A 24217-nucleotide genomic window follows, 5' to 3' on the forward strand; every position below is an offset into this window, starting at 1 on the left:
TCTGAGGCAGAACTGGTCTTTAAACGTGCCCACACTGAAGCGTTGCGTGCAGCACAAGGCAGGCGCTTTGTCCCTGCAAAGGGTTAAGCGCACTCTTGCGCAGGAACGTGCCATCCAAGGCGTATTCCTTGGGAGGGAGGGGATTTGCACAGGGGACGGGCCGTCCGCACGGGCCCCTGGAGCAGACATGCTGAGCTCAGCGATTTTGCAAGCCTGCTGAGAAGCAGGGGCAGGGGGTTGCCGGCGGTTCATCAGGCCGACAGGAGGCGGAGACAGTAACAAGCGCCTCGGGAAGATCAGCTGCTGTCGGAGAGGGCGGTGCAGGGAGGGCACCTTCCGATGAACTGCGTGCGGCCGTAGGGCCAGGCAAGGGCGCTCCCCGACAGCGGCAGGAGTTAGAGAATAGCTGGGGGGCACCAGGCGGTGCCGGGGAGCTGGGAATGCAGCACGCCGTGCCGGAGAGCTAAGGCCTAGGAGTGGACAGATAGGAGGAGCCCAGGGAGCAGCTGTGCTTCGGTTTCACTCTGTACAAAGGGGGGAACCCGTGAGCGCTACAGATTTGCGCTGGAGGAGAGCTAGTTAGTAAATACTCCCATGCCAACCTTCGTAGGCCGGGCAGCACTTGCTGGGGTTTGTGGAGAGTTGGCTGGTCACCTGGTGCCGATTGTTTCCCAGCTATTAAGTCGCATTAAGACGTACAGAAATACATAAAATACGTTCCTAGCGCCTCTTTCCCTGCAGTCAGTTGCTGTAGTCGCTTCAAAGCTGCCCATGAATGGAAGGGGTGGGGTCCAGGATACAGCCTGCCTAAGGAGTGTATGTGGCTGGGGAAAGGAGCACAAACAGAGCCCAAGCTTCAATCGTTAGGGAGTATATAGCTCGTGCAGGGCTGCAAGGCCAACAGGGCATATCACATAATTCAGATACGGGAAACACCCTAAGATGTATCCTGCAAGTGAATGCAAAGACCTGTCCCCTACCTGCAGCCATATGGTGCCTGCAGGCGGGAGCCACAAGAACTCCAAGGAACAGCCTCAGGCTGTGCATGCAGCAGATTAGGAAAGGAGCCCAAAGGTGCAGCTCAAACTGTGAATAGCTTTGAATGGTAGGATCCTGCTGAGTACCACCAAGCCAGTTCACAGAGGAGGGGAGGCTGGGGAAAGGGAGGAGCCCAGCTGCCATGATGGGGAAAGGAAGAAAGCAAGCCCAACTACCAGGGTTAGGTGGGGTTGAAGAGGAGCTGGAGGGAGGAGAGCCCTGAACATGATAAGAAATGTGGATGGCCCAGGGGAAACAGACTGTTGGAGATGGCCAGCACAGGTTGGTGTGGGTGGGTAATATAAGAGAAGCAGCAAGGAAGGGAGAGCCAGACACAGGAACATGCAAACATATGTTGAAAAATGAAGTGAATAAAGGGGAGTCAGACAACAGGGGAAAGGAGAGATGGTTATCACTGTATTTATATAGTGCACTGATGGTATACTAAGTGCTCTGAAGACTTGCAGCAAGTCAAGACTTGTGCGGAGCAATGTAGAACCTACATAAAGCAGAGGGGAGGTGTACAGAGGTTGAAATTGATGAGTTTGAAGCAAGAGACAAGTGTAATTTAAAAAATAACAAGAAAATAAGAGAAAAAGAGGGACTAAAGGGGGGGGAGATTGGAAGTGCAGAGGTGCCCAAGAGAGTGTTGAGTTTCCTGTCCTTTCTTTGACTTATCCCTGTTGCAGTCACCCAGGTCTGTCACTGTTGGGTGTGTTTGTACTTCTATGGACCTCATTGCCATATACATTTTTAACGTGCTTTCAGATTTCAAGCCTCGAACTGGCACTGAGGGAAAATTTTCAAAATACTGCTCCCCCACCCTCAAATTAAGGGGATTCATAGGGAAATAAAAACAAGGGGCAGGACAGCACAGAGGCAGTTTGCCAGCAGTGAGCCTGAAGGGAGACACCCTGCCCAGCCAGTCCCCATGAATACTAATACCTCAAAGCCGGCCGGCCAGCCAGCAAAATCCCCAAAGTTATCCTGATAGAGAAAGGTAAGAGCATTTCTTTGCTGTGTTTGTTTCTTTGTGGGTGCTAAGCTTTTCTGGTTATTGTGGCTAAGTAGGTGTAGTTTTGGTATCTGGCTGCATTTTATTTTCAACCCTGCACTAGGTTTGGTCTCGGGCAGCATGGTTGGGATCACTATGCTGGTGGATGTGCCATCTTTCAGAAAAGATGTGACAAATCAGAAGTCAGAGTGGAAAAAAAAAGGAGACATTCTCCAGAACGCCACCCACAAGTTTTGCAGGTGGAGCAAAAAGGGTTACTTACTTCAATCGCAGATAGACTGAATGTTGAATTTGCCCTGATTCACAAGGAAAGAAAGCTAACAAAGTGGACAGAAGGGTCTTGGTTGGTGATGTGAAAGATAGGATAGCTATTCTTGTCGATGACATGGCTGACATATATGGCACAGTATGTCATGCAGCAGACAAGTATTGTTCCAAATTGATTCAGTACCCCACTGTACAGTCACCAGCCCACATTGCTTGGTGTCCATGTCCCCCCAGCTTTCATTTCAGCTGGGTCGGAATAGTATCTAGTTGTTTTTTTCTAGGCCCGGAGGGCACACTCCTAGCCTCAGACCCCGTGTCTGATGACTTCTTCGGGACATGGAGTGCCATCACCCTCGAAATCAGTGTCTGAGACCTACCAAGCTCCTTAGTTGTTTATACATGCTCCCTTAGAGCTCCACCTAGGCCAGACATGGGCAAACTACGGCCCACAGGCCACATCTGGCCCAAAGGACTGTCCTGCCCGGCCCCTGAGGTCCCGGTCAGGGAGCCTAGTCCCCGGCCCCTCTCCTACTGTCCCCCTTCCCCCGCAGCCATGCCACTGCGCGGGCTGTGCTCTGGCCCGCTGCTCCCGCTGGGCAGTGTGGGGAATGCAGCTCGTTCTGGCTGGGTGTTGCGGCTGCGAGCTCCTGCTGCTGGTAAGGGAGCGGGGAGTGGGGTTGGGTAAGGGAGCAGGGAGTCCTGGGGGCAGTCAGGAGGAGGGGCGGTTGGTTGGGGCGGCGGTTCTGGGGGGGTGGTCAGGGGATGGGGAACAAGGAGGGTTGGGAGTGGGAGTCCTGGGGGTCCTGTCAGGAGGTGGGGATGTGGCTAGGGGTCAGGAGGGCAGTCAGGGGACAGGGAGCAGGGGGGTTGGATAGGGGGCAGGGATCCTGGGAGAGGGTGGTCAGGGGACAAGGAGCAGGGGGGGTTGGATGGGTTGGGAGTTCTGAGGGGGGGCAGTCAGGGGGCAGGAAATGGGAGGGGAAAGATACGGGGTGGGGGCACAGCCTTCCCTACCCACCCTCCATACAGTTGTGCAACCCTGATGTGTCCCTTGGGCCAAAAAGTTTGCCCACCCCTGACCTAGGCTGTGATTTGAGTTTCTAGTTTGACCCCTTCAAGGACAACGTAGCAGAAAAGCAAGGAATATAGGCTTAGCAAAGAAATTTCTTAACCACAGTATCTTTACATTTAAATAGAGCCTCATGGTGCTATCTGCTCCCGCCCCATGAGTTGTTCTTGCCCCTTCTTGTGGGCCCCTGTATAGAGAAACTATTGTTCCATGGTGGTAGGCCAGTACATGGGAGAGAGTCAGTGGCCCTAGATTGCTTTGTCCTGGCTTTTAATGCTCTTCAGTGAGGTGTCAAACACTCTCCCTGAGCCGGGCAGCAGTCTGGAATGCAGTAAAATAGTGTATTCTTGGCCATGTCGAGGCTTGTGCAGTCACAATTCCCAATACTGTACTTCCATGCACAGCATAAGTCAGTGGAACTACTCACATGCATAAAGTTACTCGTGCTTAAACATTTGCAGGATTGGGACCTCAGGCTGTAAATTCAGCAGAGCAGGGCAGCTTTTTTTTCTGTGTGTTTATAGGACACCTAGCAGAACAGACCCCTCTTCGGGGCCTTTGCTATTACTATATATAAAATGATGGGGTCTAAATTAGCTATTACCACTCAAGAAAGAGATCTTGGAGTCATTGTGGATAGATCTCTGAAAAAATGTGCAGAGGCAGTCAAAAAGCTAACAGAATGTTGTGAATCATTAAGAAAGGGATAGATAATCAGACAAAAATATCATATTGCCTCCATATAAATCAGTGGTTCTCAAACTTTTGCATTGGTGACCCTTTTCACAAAGTAAACCTCTGAGTGTGCCCCCCCCCAATTAAAAACACATTTTTTATATTTAACACTGTTATAAATGCTGGAGGTGAAGCAGGGTTTTGAGGGTGGAGGCTGATGGGTTGTGACCTCCCACGTAATAACCTCACGACCCCCTGAGGGGTAATGAACCCTGATAGCCCACATCTTGAATACCGTGTACAGATCTGGTCACCTCATCTCAAAAAAAGATATATTGGAATTGGAAAAGGTACAGAAAAGGGCAAGAAAAATGATTAGGGGTACAGAACAGCTTCTGTATGAGGAGAGATTAATAAGACTGGGACTTTTCAGCTTGGAAAAGAGACAACTAAGAGGGGATATGATAGAGGTCTATAAAATTATGACTGGTGTGGAGAAAGTAAATAAGGAAATGTTATTTACTCCCTCTCATAACACAAGAACTAGGGGTCATCAAATGAAATTAATAGGCAGCAGGTTTAAAACACACACAAGGAAGTATTTCTTCACACAATGCACAGTCAACCTGTGGAACTCTTTGCCAGAGGATGTTGTGAAGGCCAAGACTATAACCGGGTTCAAAAAATAACTAGTTAAGTTGATGGAGGATAGATCTATCAATGGCTATTAGCCAGGATGGGCAGGGATGCAAAACCATGCTGTGAAGTGTCCCTAGCCTCTGTTTGCCAGATGCTAGGAATGGGCGACAGGGTGATTACCTGTTCTGTTCATTCCCTCTGAAGCATTGGCCACTGCCCGAAGACAGCTTACTGGACTAGATGGACTATTGGTCTGACCCAGTATGGCCATTCTTATGCTCTTAAGCTTCACACACTTCTGGTACCAAAATGCAGTGTCACTCACAGTAGATTGTGCAGCTCTGTGTAACCTTTGATCTGCAATGAGAAATTATTGATGGATTTGATTTTGACCAACAGAGGTATTGGTTGCGAATCTGAAGGTGGTAGGCAATTTGGGTAAAAGTATTCATGAAATGCTAGATGTCATGAGTCTGAGGAAAGGAAGGAGTGAGAGCAGCAGGATAAACTCCGAGAACTGCTAGGTAAGGTCCCATGGGAAGAAAATCTAATAGAAGAGTTCAGGAGGGCTGCCTGTTTCTCAAAGAGACAGTATTAAAGGCACAACACCAAACTATATAGATATGAAGGAAAGATAGGAAGAACAGATGTAAGCTATGGACAAAGTGGAGAGAGTCCAGAGGACAGCAACACCAGTGATAAAAGTTTTAGAATAGAAGAATAGTAATGGCGATGGGTGAACTCCAGCTTTGGGGAGGCAAGCCCGTTGGCCCCAGCCACATCGGGCCAAGCCACTGTTACTGGACCCCCCCGAACCAATGCCCCCCCTCTGAGCACCAGGCTGAGCTGCCTTCTCCCCAGCCAGAATCGGGCCAAGCCGCCGGCCTCCTCCAGCGCCAGGCTGGTCCAGGTTGCCAGCCTCCCTGCCCCAATGGTCCCCCACCAGAGTCGGACCGGGCCGCCAGCTCCCCCTGGTCACCTAGTGCCTATCGGGCTGGGCTGCCAGCCCCCTAGCACCAGCTCTTCCTGCCCCTGAAGGTCCCACCCCCAGCTGTGCCATTGGCCCCATTGCCCGAGGAGGAGGGACACGGCAAGCAGTAGGGACGTGGGGGTGTGGAGTGGAGGAGGCAGTGGGGGTCTCGGGGAAGGGTTGGGGCCACCGCTGCCCTGGTGGCGGGTCGACGGCAGCGCCAGGAAAGGTGAGGACTTCCCTGGCCTATTATACCCTCCGCCCGTGGTATCTGCTCAATCAGGAGCTCTTTAATGACCTGAAAATCTAAAAGTAATTCTAGAAAAAAGTAGAAACTTGGACCAGTTGCTAAGCAGGAATACAAAAGTATAGCACAAGCTTGTAGGGACAAAGGCTAATGCACAAAAGCCTGAGGCACAAAAGGAGCTGTACCTACCAAGGAACATAAAAGGAAATAAGAGGTTCTGTAACACATTAGGAGCAAAAAGGTGAAGGAAAGTGCAGGCCCTCTACTTAGTGGGAAAGAAGAGCTTAATGACTTACGACATGGAGAAGGCTGAGGTGTTTAATATCTATTTTGCTTCAGTCTTCACTAAAAATATTAATGGTGACCAGATACTTAGCACAATTAACAACAAGGGGGAAGGATTGCAAACCAAAATAGGGAAAGAACAGGTTAAAGAATATTTAGATAAATTCGATATAGTGAAGTCAGGAGGGCCTAATTAAATGACCCCTAGGATGCTGAAGTAATCTTGGAACCTTTAGTAGTTATCTTTGAGAATTCATGGAGGACATGTGAGGTCCCAGAGGACTAGAGAAGGGCAAACATAATACCTATCTTTAAAAGGGAGAACAAACAGGACCTAGGGAAGCCTAACTTGGATACCTGGCAAGATACTGGAACAGATTACAGTATTAAGCAATCAGTGTGTGAGAACCTAGAGGATAATAGTGTGGGTAAGTAATAGGAAACATGGATTTGTCGAGAACAAATCATGCCAAACCAACCTAATTTCCTCTTTTGACAGGGTTACTGGCCTGGTGGTGGGAGAGCAGTAGACATAATGTATCTTGATTTTAGTAAGTCTTTTGACACAGTCACATCACATTCTCACAAATAAAGTAGGGAAAGGTGGTCTGGATGAAATTGCTATAAGGTGGGTGCAACACCAGGTGAAGGACCGTACTCAGAGAGTAGTTATTAATGGTTTGCTGACAAACTGGGGGATGTATCTAGTGGGGTCCCACAGAGGTCAGTCCTGGGTCCAATGCTAGTCACTATTTTCACTAATGGCTTGGATAATGGAGTGGAGAGTCATCTTACAAAATTTGCAGATGACACAAGGGGAGAAGCATGGCAAGCATTTGGGAAGACAGAATTTAAAATGATCTTGACAAATTGGAAAATTGGTCTGAAATAAAAAAGATGAAATTAAATAAAAACAAGAGCACAATACTTCAGTCAGAAAGGAAACAATCAAATCCCCATCTACAAACTGTGGAATGACTGGCTAGACAGTAGTAGTGCTGAAAAGGATGTGGGTTTATAGTGGATCACAAACTGAATGACTCAACAATGTGATGCAGTTGCAAAAAAAGGCTAATATCATTCTGGGATGTATTAACAGGAGTGTTGTATATAAAGCACAGGAGATAATTGTCCACTTTACTAAGCACTGGTGAGGCCTCTGCTGGAGCACTGCATAAGTTCTGGATGCCACACTTTAAGAAAGATATGGACAAAATGGAGAGAGTCCAGAGGAGAACAACAAATGACCTATGAGGAAAGCTTTAAAAAAATACTGTTCATGTTTAGTGTTGACAAAAGAAGACTGAGGGGGGGACCTGATAGCCATTAACATATTTGAAGACTGTTGTTATAAAGAGGATGATGATCAATTGTTCTCCATGACCACTGAAGGCAGGATAAGAAGTAATGGGTTTAAGATGCAGCAAAGGAGATTTAGATTAGATATTAGGGGGAAATAATCTAATATAAGGATAGTTAAGCACTGGAATAGACTTCCAAGGGAGCTTGTGGAATTCCCCTCAGAGATTTTTAAGAACAGATGAAACAAATGTCTGCCAGGGATAGTCTAGGTGTACTTGGTCCTGCCTCAGCACAGGGGACTGGACTAGTTGACCGCTTGAGGTCCCTTTAAGCCGTACATTTTTATGATGGGGCCCCTCAGATTCTTGCACTTGGGTTTGGTGTGTGCCCCAACCTCTGTGTGTGGAATTTCAGGCTTCTCTCCTTTAAAAAGCCTTCTTGGGCCAGATTCTTCCATTATTTCTTACACCCAAACAGCTGCCTGTAAACCAGAATTGCTGCCTGGGTGTAACAGAGAAGGATTTGGTCAACTGTATTTTAAGGATTTGGTCAAATGTATTTTAAGGAACAAGGTATAAAAAATTCCAGCAAATACATTGAATGCTAGTTTGTTTGATTGGTAGTGCTGTCCTTCCTCAGACAGCTGAAGAGTTAATTCCAAACTCACAATTTGAACTGGATTTTATGTTTAAAAAAATAGGCTGGGTAAGGTTCCCTGATCCTTCTTGTAGTGGTTTCATTCAAAAAGAGGATAATTATTCACAGATTGGCTGACCACATAAAGCCCTTGTGCATGACCAGGTCATGTTCTGAGAACCAAGACTTCACAAGTCTCTCTATTTGTAGCTTCTCTGTGTTCAGAAATGCACAGATGGTTATTAGTCCCATCTGCCCCTGATTCTGAAGTATTTCAGTTGCTTATTTGGAGGGTGAGGGGCAGAGGTCGAGAGAGATCTAAATTATCTTAATCTGGCCCTGTGTAAAGCAGGATCCTGGAGACTCTCACACACAATGCTTGAGTGGTGGGGAAGTTTGGGACTCACCAGAGCAGTTTATAGCTGATAAGCATTAAGATGAGTGAAGTTCTGGAACAGTCTTTCAAGGGGAGCAGTGGGGGGCAAAAAACCTAGCTGGTTTCAAGACTTGAGCTTGATAAATGTATGGAAGGGTGGTATGATGAAATTGGCATGTGGCCCATCTGTGACTGCTAATAGCAAATACCTCCAGCAGCCAGACATGGGACACTAGATGGGGAGGGCTGTGAGGTTACTACAGTGAATCCTTTCCCAGGTGTCTAGCTGGTGAGTCTCACTGACATACTTAGGGTTTAACTCAGGGGTTCCCAAACTTTTTGCTGGCACAACCCCATTTTAATAAAGTGTTTCCTGCCAGGACCCCAGACAACACGGAGGTCACCATTTTGAAGAGCAAAATGGCATCCTCTGCACAGCGTGACCTCGCAGACACTATACATGTGAGGTAATGCCTCATGGAGGATGCCATTTTGTTCTACAAAATGGCATCATCCTTCACACATTGTGAGCTCATATGTATACTGTGTGTGAGGTCATGCTGTGTGCAGGATGACATTTGGTGTCTTCTATGCATTGTGACCTTGTGCACATCGTACATGTGAGGCCACGCTGTGTGGAATAAAATGACATCCTCTGTGCATTAGGGATTGCTGCAAACCATCTGCTGATGGCACGACCCCTTTTAAGGTCACAACCCACAGTTTGGGAACTGCTGATCTAACTGATTGCCATATTTGGGGTTAGGAAGGAACTTCCCCCATGGGTCAGATTGGCAGATTCACCTTCCTCTGCAGCATGGAGCACAGGTTATGTGCTCATTTGAATTAGTGTAAATGGTGGATTCTCTGTAACTTAAAGTCTTTCAATCAAGATTTGAGGACTTAAGTAACTCAGCCAGAGGTTATGGATCTTTTACTGGTGTAGGTGGGTGAGGTTCTGTGGCCTGCCATGTGCCGGTCAGACTAGATGATCACAATGGTCCCTTATGGCCTTAAAGTCTATGAGACCCTGCTGTTATCCCAGCCAGCAGGCAGTGTGTGCAGCAGAAGTTCTTCCTCACAGAGGAATCCTCTGCCTTTAGTACAACCAGTTCCAGAGCTGCTGCAAGTAACGAACAAATGAGGGGCTTGATCCTGCTCCCATTGAAGTCAACAGAGAAAACTCCCACTGACTTAAATAGAAACATAATTGGGCCTTTAAGCAGCCAGGAGGTTCAGCCCTTGATGGGACTGCAGCTGAGAGGGAGTTTAAAGAGCTGCTGCCGCCACTGCTGTCTATACCCCAAACTTTGTTCAGAGGCTGCAGCGCTGGCTTCCATGCTCCCATCAGAGGAGCAAGAATATGCCTTTTACTATGCTTATTGGAGCTGGTCTCTTTTGTTTGTTTGACCCTCCAGTTTTTGGAGTATAAACTAGTGTCAGCAAAGTGAGTGAAATAAAGCAACAAGACTCAGTTATTTTCCTACATGCATCATTTCTGTGCCTGAATCTTTTACTCTGATGCTGAAACAGCAAAGAGAAATATAACAGTTTGTGATTATGGGGAAAAAAATGTCAGGGTGGAAACTTTTGACCACAAAGGTCAAATCTTGAAGGTGAAGACACGCTGTCTTCTGGAATTTAAGCAATTGGCAAGTTACCTGTTACAAATGTTCAGTGCAGTAAGATCTTTGTGACTTAGGAAAGGGGTTAAAGAGTATGTGTTGAAAGTGTGGACAAAGGTGATACTTGCTGCATTGACTTTTCTCCACTTCTCCTCTGGTGACAGATGGTGGTTCATATAGCTTTTCTGTCATCATGGGGTAATTGTCTTAAGCTACTGCAAAAAGAGAGCCTTGTAAAATTGGTCTGATGTAAAAATAATCAGACATATGGACATCTCTCACTCTGTATTCCCCTTGCACATTGCTTAAGTTAGTATTTGCAGAATTTTGCAATCTGTATAGATCCCTCTGTAGATAGTGGCATGACTCTTATCAGTTAACAGGGATTTCACTGAAAGTGGTCTAACTTGTACTCCAGCACCTTTCTCTGTCTCCTCCCTTGTTCTGTTTCAGTAATTATAATGCCCTTCGTTAGTACTGTACTAGATAAGGCCAGTTGCTTACTTCCCCGGAATGTCCTCCTTGTTCTTGCTTAGAGTCCTGCCTCTCCTGCCCTTTTCAAACCAATTCCCATTGCTAAGGCCCTGGATTGTAGCAACCATCCTTCCAAACAAATGAAGGGGTCTCCCTTTGGAGACCACTAATGCTACTCTTTGATCAGGCTAAAAGGAATAGCCTGAAGTCACTCAGTGTATAGGACAACCTCTTCTTCACCCCAGTGCTGTCTTTGGCATTCTCCCCCCATCTTCCCTGTTTTAGGAGCAAGAATATGGGTTTGCTGAATGGAAGTGCAGAACTCTGTCAGGAGATCTCCTGGGCAGGCCACCCATGAATTAAAGCACTTATCTGTCTATTCATCTATGACTTTTTGTCCCCAGATTCATTTGGGTGGGTTTGTTCCCCTTTTATTAGAGATGAAATCCATCTGGAAAGTATCTGCCTCGCTGAGAAGCAGGCTTATCTGTATTGTCTTGCCTTCCCCCTTCCTTCAGTGTTGGCACTGTTCCTGCTCTAATTTTTGTGCTTTCCTCTCTCCCCATAGGTTCTGTTGTACTCTTCCCCTTCTTATTGTATATTTCCTCCCCTCTACCACCTCAGTATCACAATCCTCTATTTCACCTCCTTTCCACCCACCTCCTGTTCTTTGTTGCTTCTCTTCCTCACCCTGTTCTTACTCCTTCCATACTGAATGCTCTAAACCAGGGGTCTCAAACTCAAATGACCCCGAGGGCCGCATGAGGACTAGTGCATTGGCCCGAGGGCCGCATCACTGACACGCCCCCTTGCTGCCCCTGGCCCCACCCCCAATCCACCCCTTCCATGAGGCCCCTGCCCTGTCTCTTCTCCACCTCCTCCCCTAAGCGCGCGGCTCCCCGCTCCTCCCCCCTCCCTCCTGGCGGCCCGGCCCCGGCGGGTCCCGCTTCCCTCCCCCACCCCACGGCCCGGCCCCGGCGGCTCCCGCTTCCCACCCAGGCCCCGGCGGCTCCCGCTTTCCCCCTCCCCCCCCTTACCCGAGCGCGTCTCCGGCGAGGCCTGAGCTTCGTCCCGCTCAGAGCCGCGTGGTGAGGGGGCGGGGCTGTGAGCTCCACGCCAAGCGGAGGGAGCCGAGCTCAGCCCAGAGCTCCCAGCCCCGCCCCCTCCCCGCTCGGATCGGGGCGGGGCTCAGGCGCTCGGACGGAGACTCGGCGCTCTATGTGCCGAGGCTCCAGGAGAGGGGCGGAGGCGGGAGCCTCCGCTTTTCTCTTGGGGGCCCCTGCGGAGCCTGGGGCAAATTGCCCCCTTTGCCCCCCCCCTCTGGGCGGCCCTGGGGAGCTCCGCGGACCGCATGTTTGAGACCCCTGCTCTAAACCCTCATCTACACTACAAATCCAATCATGTTGGAGGACTAGCATGGTTCTGCTCGTTAGCATAGAGGACTATCTAAGGCATTAGCACACTTCATGGGTATGATTAGGGCCCATCTACTTACATAACAGAACTGTACTTTTACTGTGTTGGGAGAATGGACATACTATAATCAGGTCCCTCCCAGATCTGGTTGTTTTTATTATACAGACAGCCTTTCCTTCTCCAAGTATTAAGGGCAAGGTGACATTTATAACATTTCCTATTTCTAGAATGCTGCAGTATTAAATCATGGGGCATGTTCATGCAGGGACTAAACCTGGTACCCTCTGCAACACAAGCCCCTTGAGCTGCAGGAGTAATACGGTTGGCTGTCTGAAATAAGCTGTCTCTTCTCTTCACTGGGGCCAGCCACCAGGAAAATACTGTGATTATATGCTGTAAATCAGCATAGTGGTCTACTGCCAGCATTTCAGAAATTGTATTAGTTTAAGTGTATGTGCAGATGGAGTGGGGCAGCAAGACAGAGAAAAGTGCAGATATTCCACACTGGCACATATCAGCTTAGTTTGAGCTTTGATTGAGAATATTTGTTAGAATATTTTCTTGAATTTATATAAGAACTTTTCAGACCCTGCATTTTTTCATTTGTCTTTTGGTGTGTGGCTATGGATCTGGGGTTTATCATTTAGTTTTGGTATCCAGGCATTAGGACCTAGGTGAAAGAGAAGTACAGAAGTACAGAGAAGTGTAGCTTGAGTCAGTACAAAATGTTCTTGTAGCACCCACAGGAAACCCCAAGAACATCTCTGAACAAGGACATTTGAGGTGTTTTTTTTCTCCTGCAAACTTTTTATTGCACTTCACAGCCTTTTCCCCACCCCTTCATAATGCTGTGTTCCGCAGTTCACACAAGATGTAAAATAGCACAGAGTGATCACTGTGATATGGGGATTAGTTTCTTGACCAGTTTCCTGATTCAGTATGTGTGATGGTCATTTTTTTCAGTGATAAATGTGAGAGAACTCCAAGTTTGTGTGGGACAGAGGTAAATCAGTCTAAATTAGCTAGTCTGATTAATGAGGAATAGTTAATTATATCCACAGCTGCCACCCCTACATCCACCTGCATTGATTCCACAAAGGCAAGTGCCTTGTAGAACCATACCACACAAACAAGCGACTTTGGGGTTTAAATCTATAAAGAAGAAGCTGCATTTAGAGTAGATAAAATAATATTTTCTATTTCCATATTTTTATTTTCAAGAAGCCTACAGTATTTGCTGTTTTTGTATAGTGTTCATTGGAAGAAAAAACATGTTGTTCCATTTGTAATACAGTACAACATGAACTTTTCACTTCCTCTCAACAGCACAGAAAGACATGTCTATTTTGGTATTATACACATATACAAACAACCCATGTACAATACAGAGCTTGATTTGTTTCCTTCTTGTTTTGCTGGTTGCAGTAACAAGACTGTCAGCATTGGTTTGAATATCACTTGCATATGACTTAAAAAACAAACAAACAAACCTTCTCTTCCTTATAGAAGGAGTGGGGGGTGAAGTCTTATGGTTAGAAGAGGCAACTGAGATTCAGGATTTCTAGGTTCTATTTCTAACTGATGCTGAGTTGCTGTGCAACTTTGGGCTAGTCACTTAGGCTAAAGTTTTTAAAAGCAACCACAGATTTTGGGTGCCCAACTTGAAATGTTTGGACCTGCTTTTTAGAAAGGCAACCAACCCCCCATCCCCCCCAACTCTTACTGGAGTCAATAGGAGCTGCTGGCATTCAACATATTTGATGATCAGGCATAAGGTGTCTCCAGTTTGCCACCCACAAAGGAAGCACTGAGTGACCATTTCTGAAGATGTTGACCTTAACCCCTTTGTGCCTCATCTTACTTATCTGTAAAACAGGGACAACAATTACCTTATAGGTTTGTTGTGAGGCTTAATAATGTTTTAAGACCAAATATTAGATATATACCCTCATTTAAGAGCCAACTACCAACTTAAAATTAAATTGCAAACATAACAAACACCTTTTGAAACAGGTAATGTACATGTTGGATAGGTGGTAATTAGACAGACAAAGGAGTTGGTGCTGGGAGCTTGTAGGTTTAGGATTAGGGATTGAATCCAATCAGCATTAGGTTGCAGCCAGAGATTTGATGGCATAATTTAATACTTCATCTGTCACCAGTGTGCACTCGCTTTTGTTCTGTAATGGAAATGTTGGTAGGTGAACAGGATAATTCTTTATAGTGCTGAATCAAAGTGTAATACAGGAGTTGGCAACCTTTCAGAAGTGGTGTGCCGAGTCTTCACTTATTCACTCTAATTTAAGGTTTCGCGTGCCAGTAATACATTAACATTTTTAGAAGGTCTCTTTCTATAAGTCTATAACAGATAACTAAACTATTGTATGTAAAGTAAATAAGGGTTTTAAAATGTTTAAGAAGCTTCATTTAAAATTAAAATAAAATGCAGAGCGACCTGGGGAGTGTGAGTGCCACTGAAAATCAGCTCACGTGCCACAGGTTGCCTACCCCTGGTGTAATACATATTTCAAAAGCAATAGACTCAGGTTACCATACACTTATGTCAGAGTTTTGTAAGTTCTGGTGATGTGCTGAGGGAAAATGGTCCAGTGATTAGTGTGTCAGCTTAGGACTTGGGACACCTGGGTTCAGATCTGTGATCTGCCACAGACTTCCATGTGGAGCTTAGGCTTAATTTCTCTGTGCCTCAGTTCCCCATTTGTAAAATGGAGATGATACTGTGACAGGATATAACTACTTTGTATAAGGTTTGTCCAGGATATGCAATTAAGATAATCATTACTGAATTAAGATCAATGCCTTTGGGAACCATCGTATTAAAATGCAGTTATTTGTGTTATTGGGAGATTGTATGTAACTTGGGGTATGTTAATATTCCTCTGGTTACCAGCCCTTTGAAGCCACCTTCCTGGAGAGGCTCACATAGACTAGTTTAAACTGGATTATCTAGGGGCCAACACAGAGAGAGAGGATTTTTAGATAAATAGCCTGGTTTTAAACAAGCTCAGGACCTTCTTCCTGATCCAGCAAACGGACAGGACCACTAGTCCACGGAACACCCCAGTCCTTAGGGAAGAGTTGGAAGGACTTAACCTACTATGGCTCATAAGGCTAGGTGCTAGTTCAGTGGTGAGGCTGTTATGAACTTGTGACCCCTTTGCGAGGGGTCTGAAGGACTCACCTGCTGGAGCCCATGTTGAAGGGATCTCTTGTAAGCTTATTAGCATGCATGTAGGTTCTTTTATTGTTTTAATATGTTTACTCTGTAGTGCTTTTATTTTAAGAATAAAATGGCTTGTATTGGAATTACTGTATGGTAACTTATAAGTTGTTGACAATTACTCTATCAGTCTCTGAAGAGCAAGCAAGCAGGCCTCGAGAGGTGATGGCCAGGGGAGCTGGAAGCTTGAGAGTGGGTGCCCTTCCTGTCCCATAGAGGAGGATACAGGTGCAGTTGCCTTGAACTGTGACTGATATTACTATCTTCCTTTCCAGGGGTGTTGTGAGATTCAGATACATGAGATACATTTTTCTGGGGGAAATGTAAGTACTAAGATATTATATTCATAATCGGTTTGATATGAAATGTATCAGCACATGACATGATGTATGTTTTCTGAGTATGCAGAAACTGTGCATTAATTATAGTATGTAGCATGTAACTGAGTAATATTGTATATTATTGTTACACTGTATTAGAAATGGATTCCTTGAATAGGAGATGGAATTTTATAACCTTGTAATATTGCTTTGCACTTTTTGATACATTTTTGGCACATTTTAAAAGGCTGGCCAGAGTAAGGCAAGGAAGACTTGGTTTCTTTTGGGTGATTTTTTTTTTTTAAATTGGGCTTAAGTTTGGAGGTAGATTGCCATTATAACTATGGAGCTGCCTCTGTTGCTCCATAACATCCCATCTTGTCCACAAAACAATTGATTTTGTTTCCTCATGTCCCCAAGCCTTAGAAAAGTTAAAGAAACAGACTTCAAACTCTTGAAATTTATTGGCCATTGAACAGTTTTGTACATTATGGTAAAGTGAGAGCAGATTTGCCTCTGCATTAAACTGCAGTTCCCTTCTCATTCTGTGTACAGTCAAAAAAAGAAACATGCCAGCAGACAGAAAAGACTCAGCAAAAACAAGGAGATCTAAATATAGAAATCGGTTAACATTTTTCTCTTCAGTTGACCCTGCACAGTTTGTTATCACATTCATCTTCAAAAAGAATCTTCTTTCCATTCAGTGCCTTGTGCTTTTTCCCTCCAGGATTTGGACTCAAAACAGCAAAGGTATCCAGGTCCTGAATGATTGATATTACCTGGCCAGTTCAGGCACGTACACTCCATTGTGAGTATAAATGATTGGGTTTTTTAAAATAACCTTCCCTTCCCCTTTAAACAAACAGATTATTCGCCAAGCCTTTAAAACGTACTGTATTTCATAAGTTACAGAAACCAGGCCCTGCTGAATTATTAACAAATGTCTACCCTGCAGAAGACTAAAAGGATTTACAGTTTTGTGGTTGCAACTTATTGGATACTATTACAGAGCCACCTGGTGTGGATTTAAAAAAACATGATGCACCTGGGAACACACTGATAAATGGCAGCATATTTAAAAATCAATCCCGAGTGTTGTATATTTGTGTTGTCTTTCAACACCAGTGATCCCAAAGCTTTCAGCCTGAGGATGGAGTGAACCCCAACAACTGCTCTATTGGCTTGTACCTCCACTCATCTGCTTCCAGTTCTTCCACTAAACCAGCTAGTTTTTCCATCCGAGCAACTTGTTGATCTACAAGAAGTGCAAAGATAAACGTTTGCAATAACATTTCACTTAAATCTTTTAATTAGATGTATTATCCTTTGCAGCAGGGATGTCCTTCCCTAATAATCCAGGCACTGGAAAACAGTTTTGCTCCACTGTGTCAGACTAGTCTGAACATTAAAAAATCCCCATGTATTGATATTTTCCCTATAGAAGCAAAGACTTTATCAGATCATACAAGAGAACAGACTTCATTAACCTTCTTCAAGGACTAAAAATATATGTCCAGTGTGGGACAGGAGATGTATCTGCAACTCCCTGAACACACTGAGGCACTAATGTGGATCAAAGACCACAAGAGGGAAACACAGACTTCTTAGCCTCACATTGTTTTCAGCTTCTTACACTATTTTCTTTAGCATAAATAACTGGAGGCCTTAAATGCAACTCAGTGGTATTTCTCTGTATGTATATAACATAAAGTTTGACCGTTGCAGCTGATCAATTCCAGAGAATGTTCTAGGCATCAATGGCCAGAATCCTACTGATCTGGGGGAAAACTTAAAGGGGAGAAATGAGAGGACACCTGGAGACCCTGCCATCTGATAGCACAGCCACAGATTCTAGTACCTCTTCTATAGATCAAACAGTTGCTAGATGGAACCCATTAATAGCCTCCATCATAACAATATCCCATCCCATCTCATCTCTGATCATGCTCCCAATAGACTTTAACATGTTGACATTGTGAATGACTTATCTCCCACACCAATAATAATGGGGAGTATGGAGGTACACACAAAGTCCCTGACATGAGGATGGGAAATAAGGAACACACACACCACCTTTGGCAGGGGGGAGAAATCAGGGGAGTGGTGGTGCAGTGTAAATGCTTCAGCTGGAGCCTGGGACCTCCCCCCTCAGAGGGTCCTGGAGCTTGGGCTCCAGCCCAAGCCTGAATATTTACACCACAATTTTACAGCCCCTCAGCCCAAGCCCTGCAAACCTGATTCAGCTGACACAGGCGTTTAACTGCAGGGTAGACGGGCTTAAGGCCAGAAAGTGAGTCTGTATTACAGCCAAGATTAGAATTTGTAAGGTTCCCACTCTCTGCCCACTGTTCAGACCTCACCACTTGTGTATATACAGTACAGCACAGAGCAATGGAAAATGAGGTTAGAAAGTCTCTGCTCCCACCCCCACACTGTGTGAATTTAATTCAATATTTGCACCATGTTTGAAAAAGGACCTAACAATAGCCTCAGTTAGTGCTAATTCAGGAAGTTAATTTAAATAGCCATTCTGCTTTTTGTGGTTCACTGCACAATATGTTGTTGACCTTTGCTATATCCTCCTGCAGCTTTCTCAGTAAACTTATACACACGCTCACAAAACATATAATACTTGAGTGCTTACCATGTTTCACTTGCTTTAATGTAGAGGCAACCTGATAGCTGAAAACGGATTCACAAAGAAATCTTTCGGAGCCATCTGTAAACGGAAGAGAGAGTGATTTAATCTTTCCTAAGTTCTATGACTGAGAAGCTTTCTATAATTTTTATATTCAGAATGTGCTTTTCCTCTGTTCACCTACTTTAGACACTTGTCCTATTCTGGTAACATGCAGCACTTTGGTCTCTGGGCCAGGAAGCCGTGGGTTGAAGTCCCACACCAGGGCTTTGACTTATACCCAGTGCTGACATGGAAATGGAGCACAGAGTGGGTGTGCTGCTGCACTGTTTGGTATCATGGTACCCCTTTTGCCTGTTTCTGATGGTTGCTGTCAAGATGGATATGAAAGATGCTATGGCATTTTGATTAAAAAAAATCTTGGTCTCTGTGCCAACAAGCTTTTCCTTAATAAAAGGAACTTGAATCATCTACAGCCTGAGAACTATTGATGAGTTAATAAAAATTATTGCATTTGCCCACACAGTCATGGCTCTTAAGATCTAATTCTTCTTTAGGAAGTCTTTTGAGATATAGTTTGAAAGGTGCTCCATAAAGCTCAAGTTTTCCCTATATTTCTGAAAATATAGCTAAAAACTAGTTGAGTAGCCTTTGTATAACAAATGACAATTTGCCTGTCCAAATACAAAATGACAAAATTTCACCCTTAAACCAAAACTACATTGGTTTATTGTAAGTGTAACAGAAGTGCTGCGATTTCAATTAAGATTTACGTGTTCTGCAAAGCAATTACAGGACCAAGCACTGTGTCTGTGCCAGACAATGTCCTGAAAAATGGTAGGAGAATGATAATTGAAGACACTGTAGAAACTCAGCTGTGAATGGCTTTTTGGGAAGTTGTAGGGTGACTGACTTGTGTTCATAATTGTGAATTACTCCTTGGCTGAGGGCAGTGCAGGGCAATATAAAAACAAATGTTTAGCACAAATGGTTTGTGGAAGGCATCTCAATCCACAATCCCTGCCTGAATGAAAAGGGAAGAGGCCGCTGTCTTTCTTTTTAGCTGATAATTCATATTAGCACTACAGTGTGCCACATCTCAGCCAGTCATGTGCCCTTTTGTCATATAGAAAGCACAATGAAAGGAGACCAGGCTCTAGAGAGATGTAGTACTTAACACAATCTGTACTTAAAAAAAAAAAATACAAACCTTAAAGCAAGCTATGGTCCATCAGCCTATACATTACATATAGACCATATTATATTTGCTAAATGCAAATATAGATTCAATAAATCAGAAAAGGGATACCTACATTGGAAGAAAAAAACTGGGCCTGATCCTGCAAAGTACAGAGCCCCACTGCTGTCAACTAAAGTTTAGCGTACACAACAACTCATAAGAGTGTCTTAAACTCTTTAGTACCACCTTATCTCAACCCTTGACTGTGCATTATTACCTAATATAAAAGGTCTTCTCAGGGAAAACAATAGTTATTGCCTTATTTGTATGTAAGCCTTGCTCTATCAACATCATGGTTTATTCTTACATTAACTGATTCTGCACCTGTAGGCAGGGCTTCCCGTTTCTACCACTTTAAAATGTTTTGTTCAGCACCAGAAAGGGCTATAATACATAGCCACTTCCTTAAGGATGATAGAATCTAATTATCTTGAAGTTCTGAGGTAGAAGAGAGTACATCTGATGCCACAGACAGATTACTGAATATATGGAACAATAGATAACCATGAAATTGTAATCCACTAAGGTTAAGTGATACTTCCAGCATTTTTTATTCTATATGCAAGCCATTTAAAATAATTCCATTTTGTCTGAGCAAAATGTCATTCTAAAAAAACTAAGGGCAAAGAGTTACAATTCTGTGGATCACTCCAGCTCTCCATCAGCACAAAGAGAGAAGCTCTTATACAGACTGAGCGCTAATATGTGTGGCTATTAGGATAAATAATAGTTAAGACATTTATACCTATTCTTTCTTTGCTAAATGAACTTTAAAGTCAAAGGACAGAGTCCTCCAAAGAAAAGACATCTTTCTTCTGCCAGGCTATGTTCTTGTGCATCAACTAAGATGGCCAAGCATTAAAATATATCAATTTATTAATGTCCTTCACTATCTTGTCATGTCTTATTGCACGTAACTTCAGTACCAGTTTTAAAAATGAGCTGCTAACTAAATCAGACAAGTTAAGTACAGATTTCCATGCTGAAATATCCCTACTAGCCAGGCTGTGGGAGGCCTTCAGCTCAGAAGTCAGCTTTCACTGACCTTTTGCAATTATTCCTCCTTCCCCCTAGGCCTACTTGGTACTTCATGGTTCACTGAAGAAATCCCAGAATGTGACACCACAAATAGCAGAAACCTTATTGCAATCTATAATACTTGTATTATTATAGAATTGTCTGTACTGAGTTTTCCTAAGTCTAGATTCTCGAGGACATGAACAGTCTGGAACTTTCCATATCACATTTAGCAAACTCCTTACAATAAACTAATGTTAAATCTGATTCCTCTTAAAAAGGATGGAGATGCTCCAAACAGGAAGTGACCTATACATTACCAGATGGAAAAGCCAGGTTGAACTTAGTCCTCAACCTAATAAGTATGTAATAATTCTAGAAGAGTCTCTTCTGACAATGGGAGCTAATAATAAAGACATTAGGAAAAAGCATTTTACCCTGGTTCTTAAATATTGATGAGGGATTGTCTACATCATCAGACACAGTCTACAGTTAATTTTAACTAAGTTATTTAGTTGTGTGAACATGACAGGAGATACTTTCAAAGGCATCATACCGATCAAATACATAATTCTGGGTGTGACCTTCATTTTATTCCTTTCAGTTCATCCCACAAGGAGAAGAGTCAGAAGTTGCCATATGCAGATTTCTAGCAAATTCTCTAATAAAGCTCAATAACAGTCTTCAATTTTGCATGTCACTTAATAGTCAGAAATCCTATTTTCCCGTTTCATGCAAAACTCCTTTTCCTATGGCCTGGAAAATCCACTTGCCCCAGGACAGCAGAAAGCCAGATGTCTTATCTGCAGATGACTCAAGTGCCTCTGCCACTGCATGAAGCTTTGTCAAGCTGCAGCACAATGAAAACTAAGTCTTTTCGGCCTCATTGCAGCTATTCAGAACCCAGTGGGCGGCAGTAAAACAGATTGGCAGTTCATTTTCACTCTGCTGTTGCCTGAGAAACTGGGCAACAGCAGAGACAGGCGATAGATCAACACAGTAAGAACTAAAAACCAACCTTGAGGTGGCATAGGCAGTGTTTCTCAACCTTTTTGATACCAGGGACTGGCTTACTGCCTTCCTAAACAATGTCAGGTAGATCTCAGGGACCGGCGCTAGTCTACGGACCAGTCATTGAGAACACTGGCATAGAGTAGTGTAGCTCCCCACTGCAGCAGCCAGGAGGTCGGGGAAGAATAGGCTGGTAAAGGTCCATCCACCTCCATAGCATCCAGGTCACTCGGGTGGAACAGAAATAAAATGCTCCTCCCTTCCAGCAACCAGAGGTGGAGGGGGGGAAGGAAAGGGCCAGTTTATTAGACACCTACAAGCTACTGGATGATACTAAAGATTTAACCAAAGTGCAGGGGCAGCACCATTGTAGAAGTCCCAGGATCCTCCACTATCTGAGCAGCAGTAGTGGAGAGAAGTTGGCTTCTTACCTGGGCCTTGCCCCCTAGACAGTAGGGTCCCTCATCTTTCATATCAGTCTTTGGCTAGTGGTTTAATCCTGTTTACTAGGTATCTGATAAAAACTTTTCTAGCTGTGTGTGTGATTGGATAGAAGTGAGCGGACATAAGTGGAGCAGGCTGGAAAGATTGATTGAATAAGCATAATGAGAGAGCTTGGAGAGAAGACCAACAATATAGGGGAAGAGAGAGAAAACACAGCTGTGTCCCCAAAAGACCAGGCCAACCCTCTAAATCGGATCAGATCCACATCCCTCCCCAGACTGAACCCCCTGAACTGAACCAGACCCAAATCCCTCCTGAGACTGAACCACCCCAAAGACCGGCCCTGACAGTATCTTTCACTCTGCTCAACAGAAGATGAGTGGAGTTTTTAAGCCTTGCCAACTGTCACTATTGGGAATTTTGCCTGAATAAAGGCTGAACTCCACAGGGCAATCCTTAGACTTCACCTGATTTATCTGATATGGCAGAATGTGATTATTCTGCATTACATCTTTTATTTATTTTTAATCATTTGTACAGAGCCTATCACTTAAGCAACTAGGCTGTACTTACAGAAATGCTACAAAACCATAAACATTACATCATAACTTTTTCAATTGATTTTAGCGAATATTAAACTGGAAGCAAGCTAAGTAGAAGTTAGGTAATCTTCTGGCAATCCCTGGCTTATTCAGAGTTTAAATAATCAAATATATTAACTTCCCTCTATACCTTGTAATTACCACAAGAATAATCATAACCCCATGCAGGTTAAAATTACTCATGTATCTTAAAGCATCTTAGAAATAAGGGATTCTGCAATACATTGTCAATAACATATGACAAATAACATTATTTAAATCTGCTCTTGATAGTACCACCGGTAAGTCCAAAATCCCTTAAAGAATCCAAGGGTACATTATTTAAACAAAATCTAAAACTACCTGAAAAAGATGTACAATTGGGTAACATTTATGAATATTTTAACTGCTTTCTTTGAAAAAAGGCCACCACAATATGCAGCCAGCACATTAACAACTGTATCCATTTGAAGAAAGAACACATGGGATGTTATCTAAGAAATTAAAAGCCTAAATTAAATGAAGCATCCTGTAATGAGGATAGCATTAAACTGCTGCTGCCACTCAAAATAGATTAGTCACCATGTTTTCAGGAACAGATAGACCGAAAACTATATCAAATAAATGTACCTTGCCTCACATCCTAAAAGGCTCCTAAACTAAACAAGGGGAGAAAATTTCAAAGGTTGGGGCATTTTAAGTATGAGAACCTTGCCACCAGTCCTGGAAAATCCCATCCCAGGATCCAGTTCTATTTAAAAGGGATGAATCAGGGGCTGATCTACTGTTCACCATTATCAGAATACCATTGTCATCTTCCAAGCCTCCTTTGCAATTAAAATGCCCTCTACTGTATTAGCGATGTGCTCAAATAAAAGGATAGTAATGTTCATTATGTTTTATTTTAATACATATGCATCCCATCATATCTTTCAAATGAAACATTGATATTACCAGCTTACCTGGGCCCTTTAAGCCTACATACCAAAAATTCTATTCGGCTAGCTAGACCTTCTGAAGCAGAGTCACTCATCAAGTCAGTAACTTGAAGTATTTCATAATTTTAATTTATTTTGAGGGCTCATTAAGTTCTGTGAACAAGTCTTTAGTCAGAATTATTTCAAGTCTGGCATACAGACTAATGTCTAAAAACCTTAATTAGTGATATGGCATAATATGTAATTACTACAGCGTTATCAGTACCCAGCACATCAACTAACCTAAGTAGTATTAGGTGATGATTTAAATTTATCTAGTGTCTTTCATTCACAATTATACATACAGCGCCACTGAAACGCAATCACTTCCAAGGTAGAGAGGACTGTAACTGACACACAGCTCACTGCACAACAGCAAAGGGAGGGGAAATTCTGGCCATGAAATTGAGGCAAACACTGGGGCTTACACAGTCATGGCCCCTATTCTTACATGGTGTGCAATAAGAGCAGGCAGATCTCAAAGACCCGCCTCTCCCTCAAGTAAACTGCATGGAATCTGTTTATTTACCACAGAGAAACAAAAGCCAGAGTTGACCCTGTTTGGATTTTAACCGGTAGTTCCACAGAGTTTAGGTGAAGCTGATGCTTAGATCACCCAAGCCACTGTTTCTTCAAACTACACTGAAAGAGCAGATCACAACAGCACCATAACTGACAATATTAGTGCTGCTGTACAAATATAGGGCATTGACT

The 24217-nt window shown here is 44.0% G+C and overlaps 1 protein-coding gene and 1 long non-coding RNA gene across 6 annotated transcripts in view; one reads left to right on the plus strand and one right to left on the minus strand.

The window, feature by feature from the left end:
- LOC120408992 lies at positions 1-18704 on the plus strand. 2 transcript variants are annotated; one of them, XR_005601039.1, is made up of 4 exons: positions 1-1320; positions 1807-2038; positions 15551-15598; positions 16323-18704. It is a non-coding gene; the product is annotated as an uncharacterized LOC120408992 (long non-coding RNA). The 2 variants fall into 2 exon arrangements; XR_005601040.1 differs by having other exon boundaries at positions 1-1105.
- The window catches only part of ANAPC16 (anaphase promoting complex subunit 16), a 14145-nt gene continuing 5968 nt past the window's right edge, over positions 16041-24217 (minus strand). For all 4 annotated transcript variants that reach the window (XM_039546256.1, XM_039546254.1, XM_039546257.1 and 1 more), the window contains 2 exons: positions 18240-18314; positions 16041-16850 (listed from right to left, as the gene is read on the minus strand). In XM_039546256.1, coding sequence (XP_039402190.1) covers positions 16735-16850; positions 18240-18314 — 191 coding nt within the window. In that variant the 3' untranslated portion in view covers positions 16041-16734. The remainder of the gene's footprint in view (positions 16851-18239; positions 18315-24217) is intronic.

The sequence above is a fragment of the Mauremys reevesii genome, linkage group 7 (assembly GCF_016161935.1).
Source record: "Mauremys reevesii isolate NIE-2019 linkage group 7, ASM1616193v1, whole genome shotgun sequence".
NCBI lineage: Eukaryota > Metazoa > Chordata > Testudines > Geoemydidae > Mauremys > Mauremys reevesii.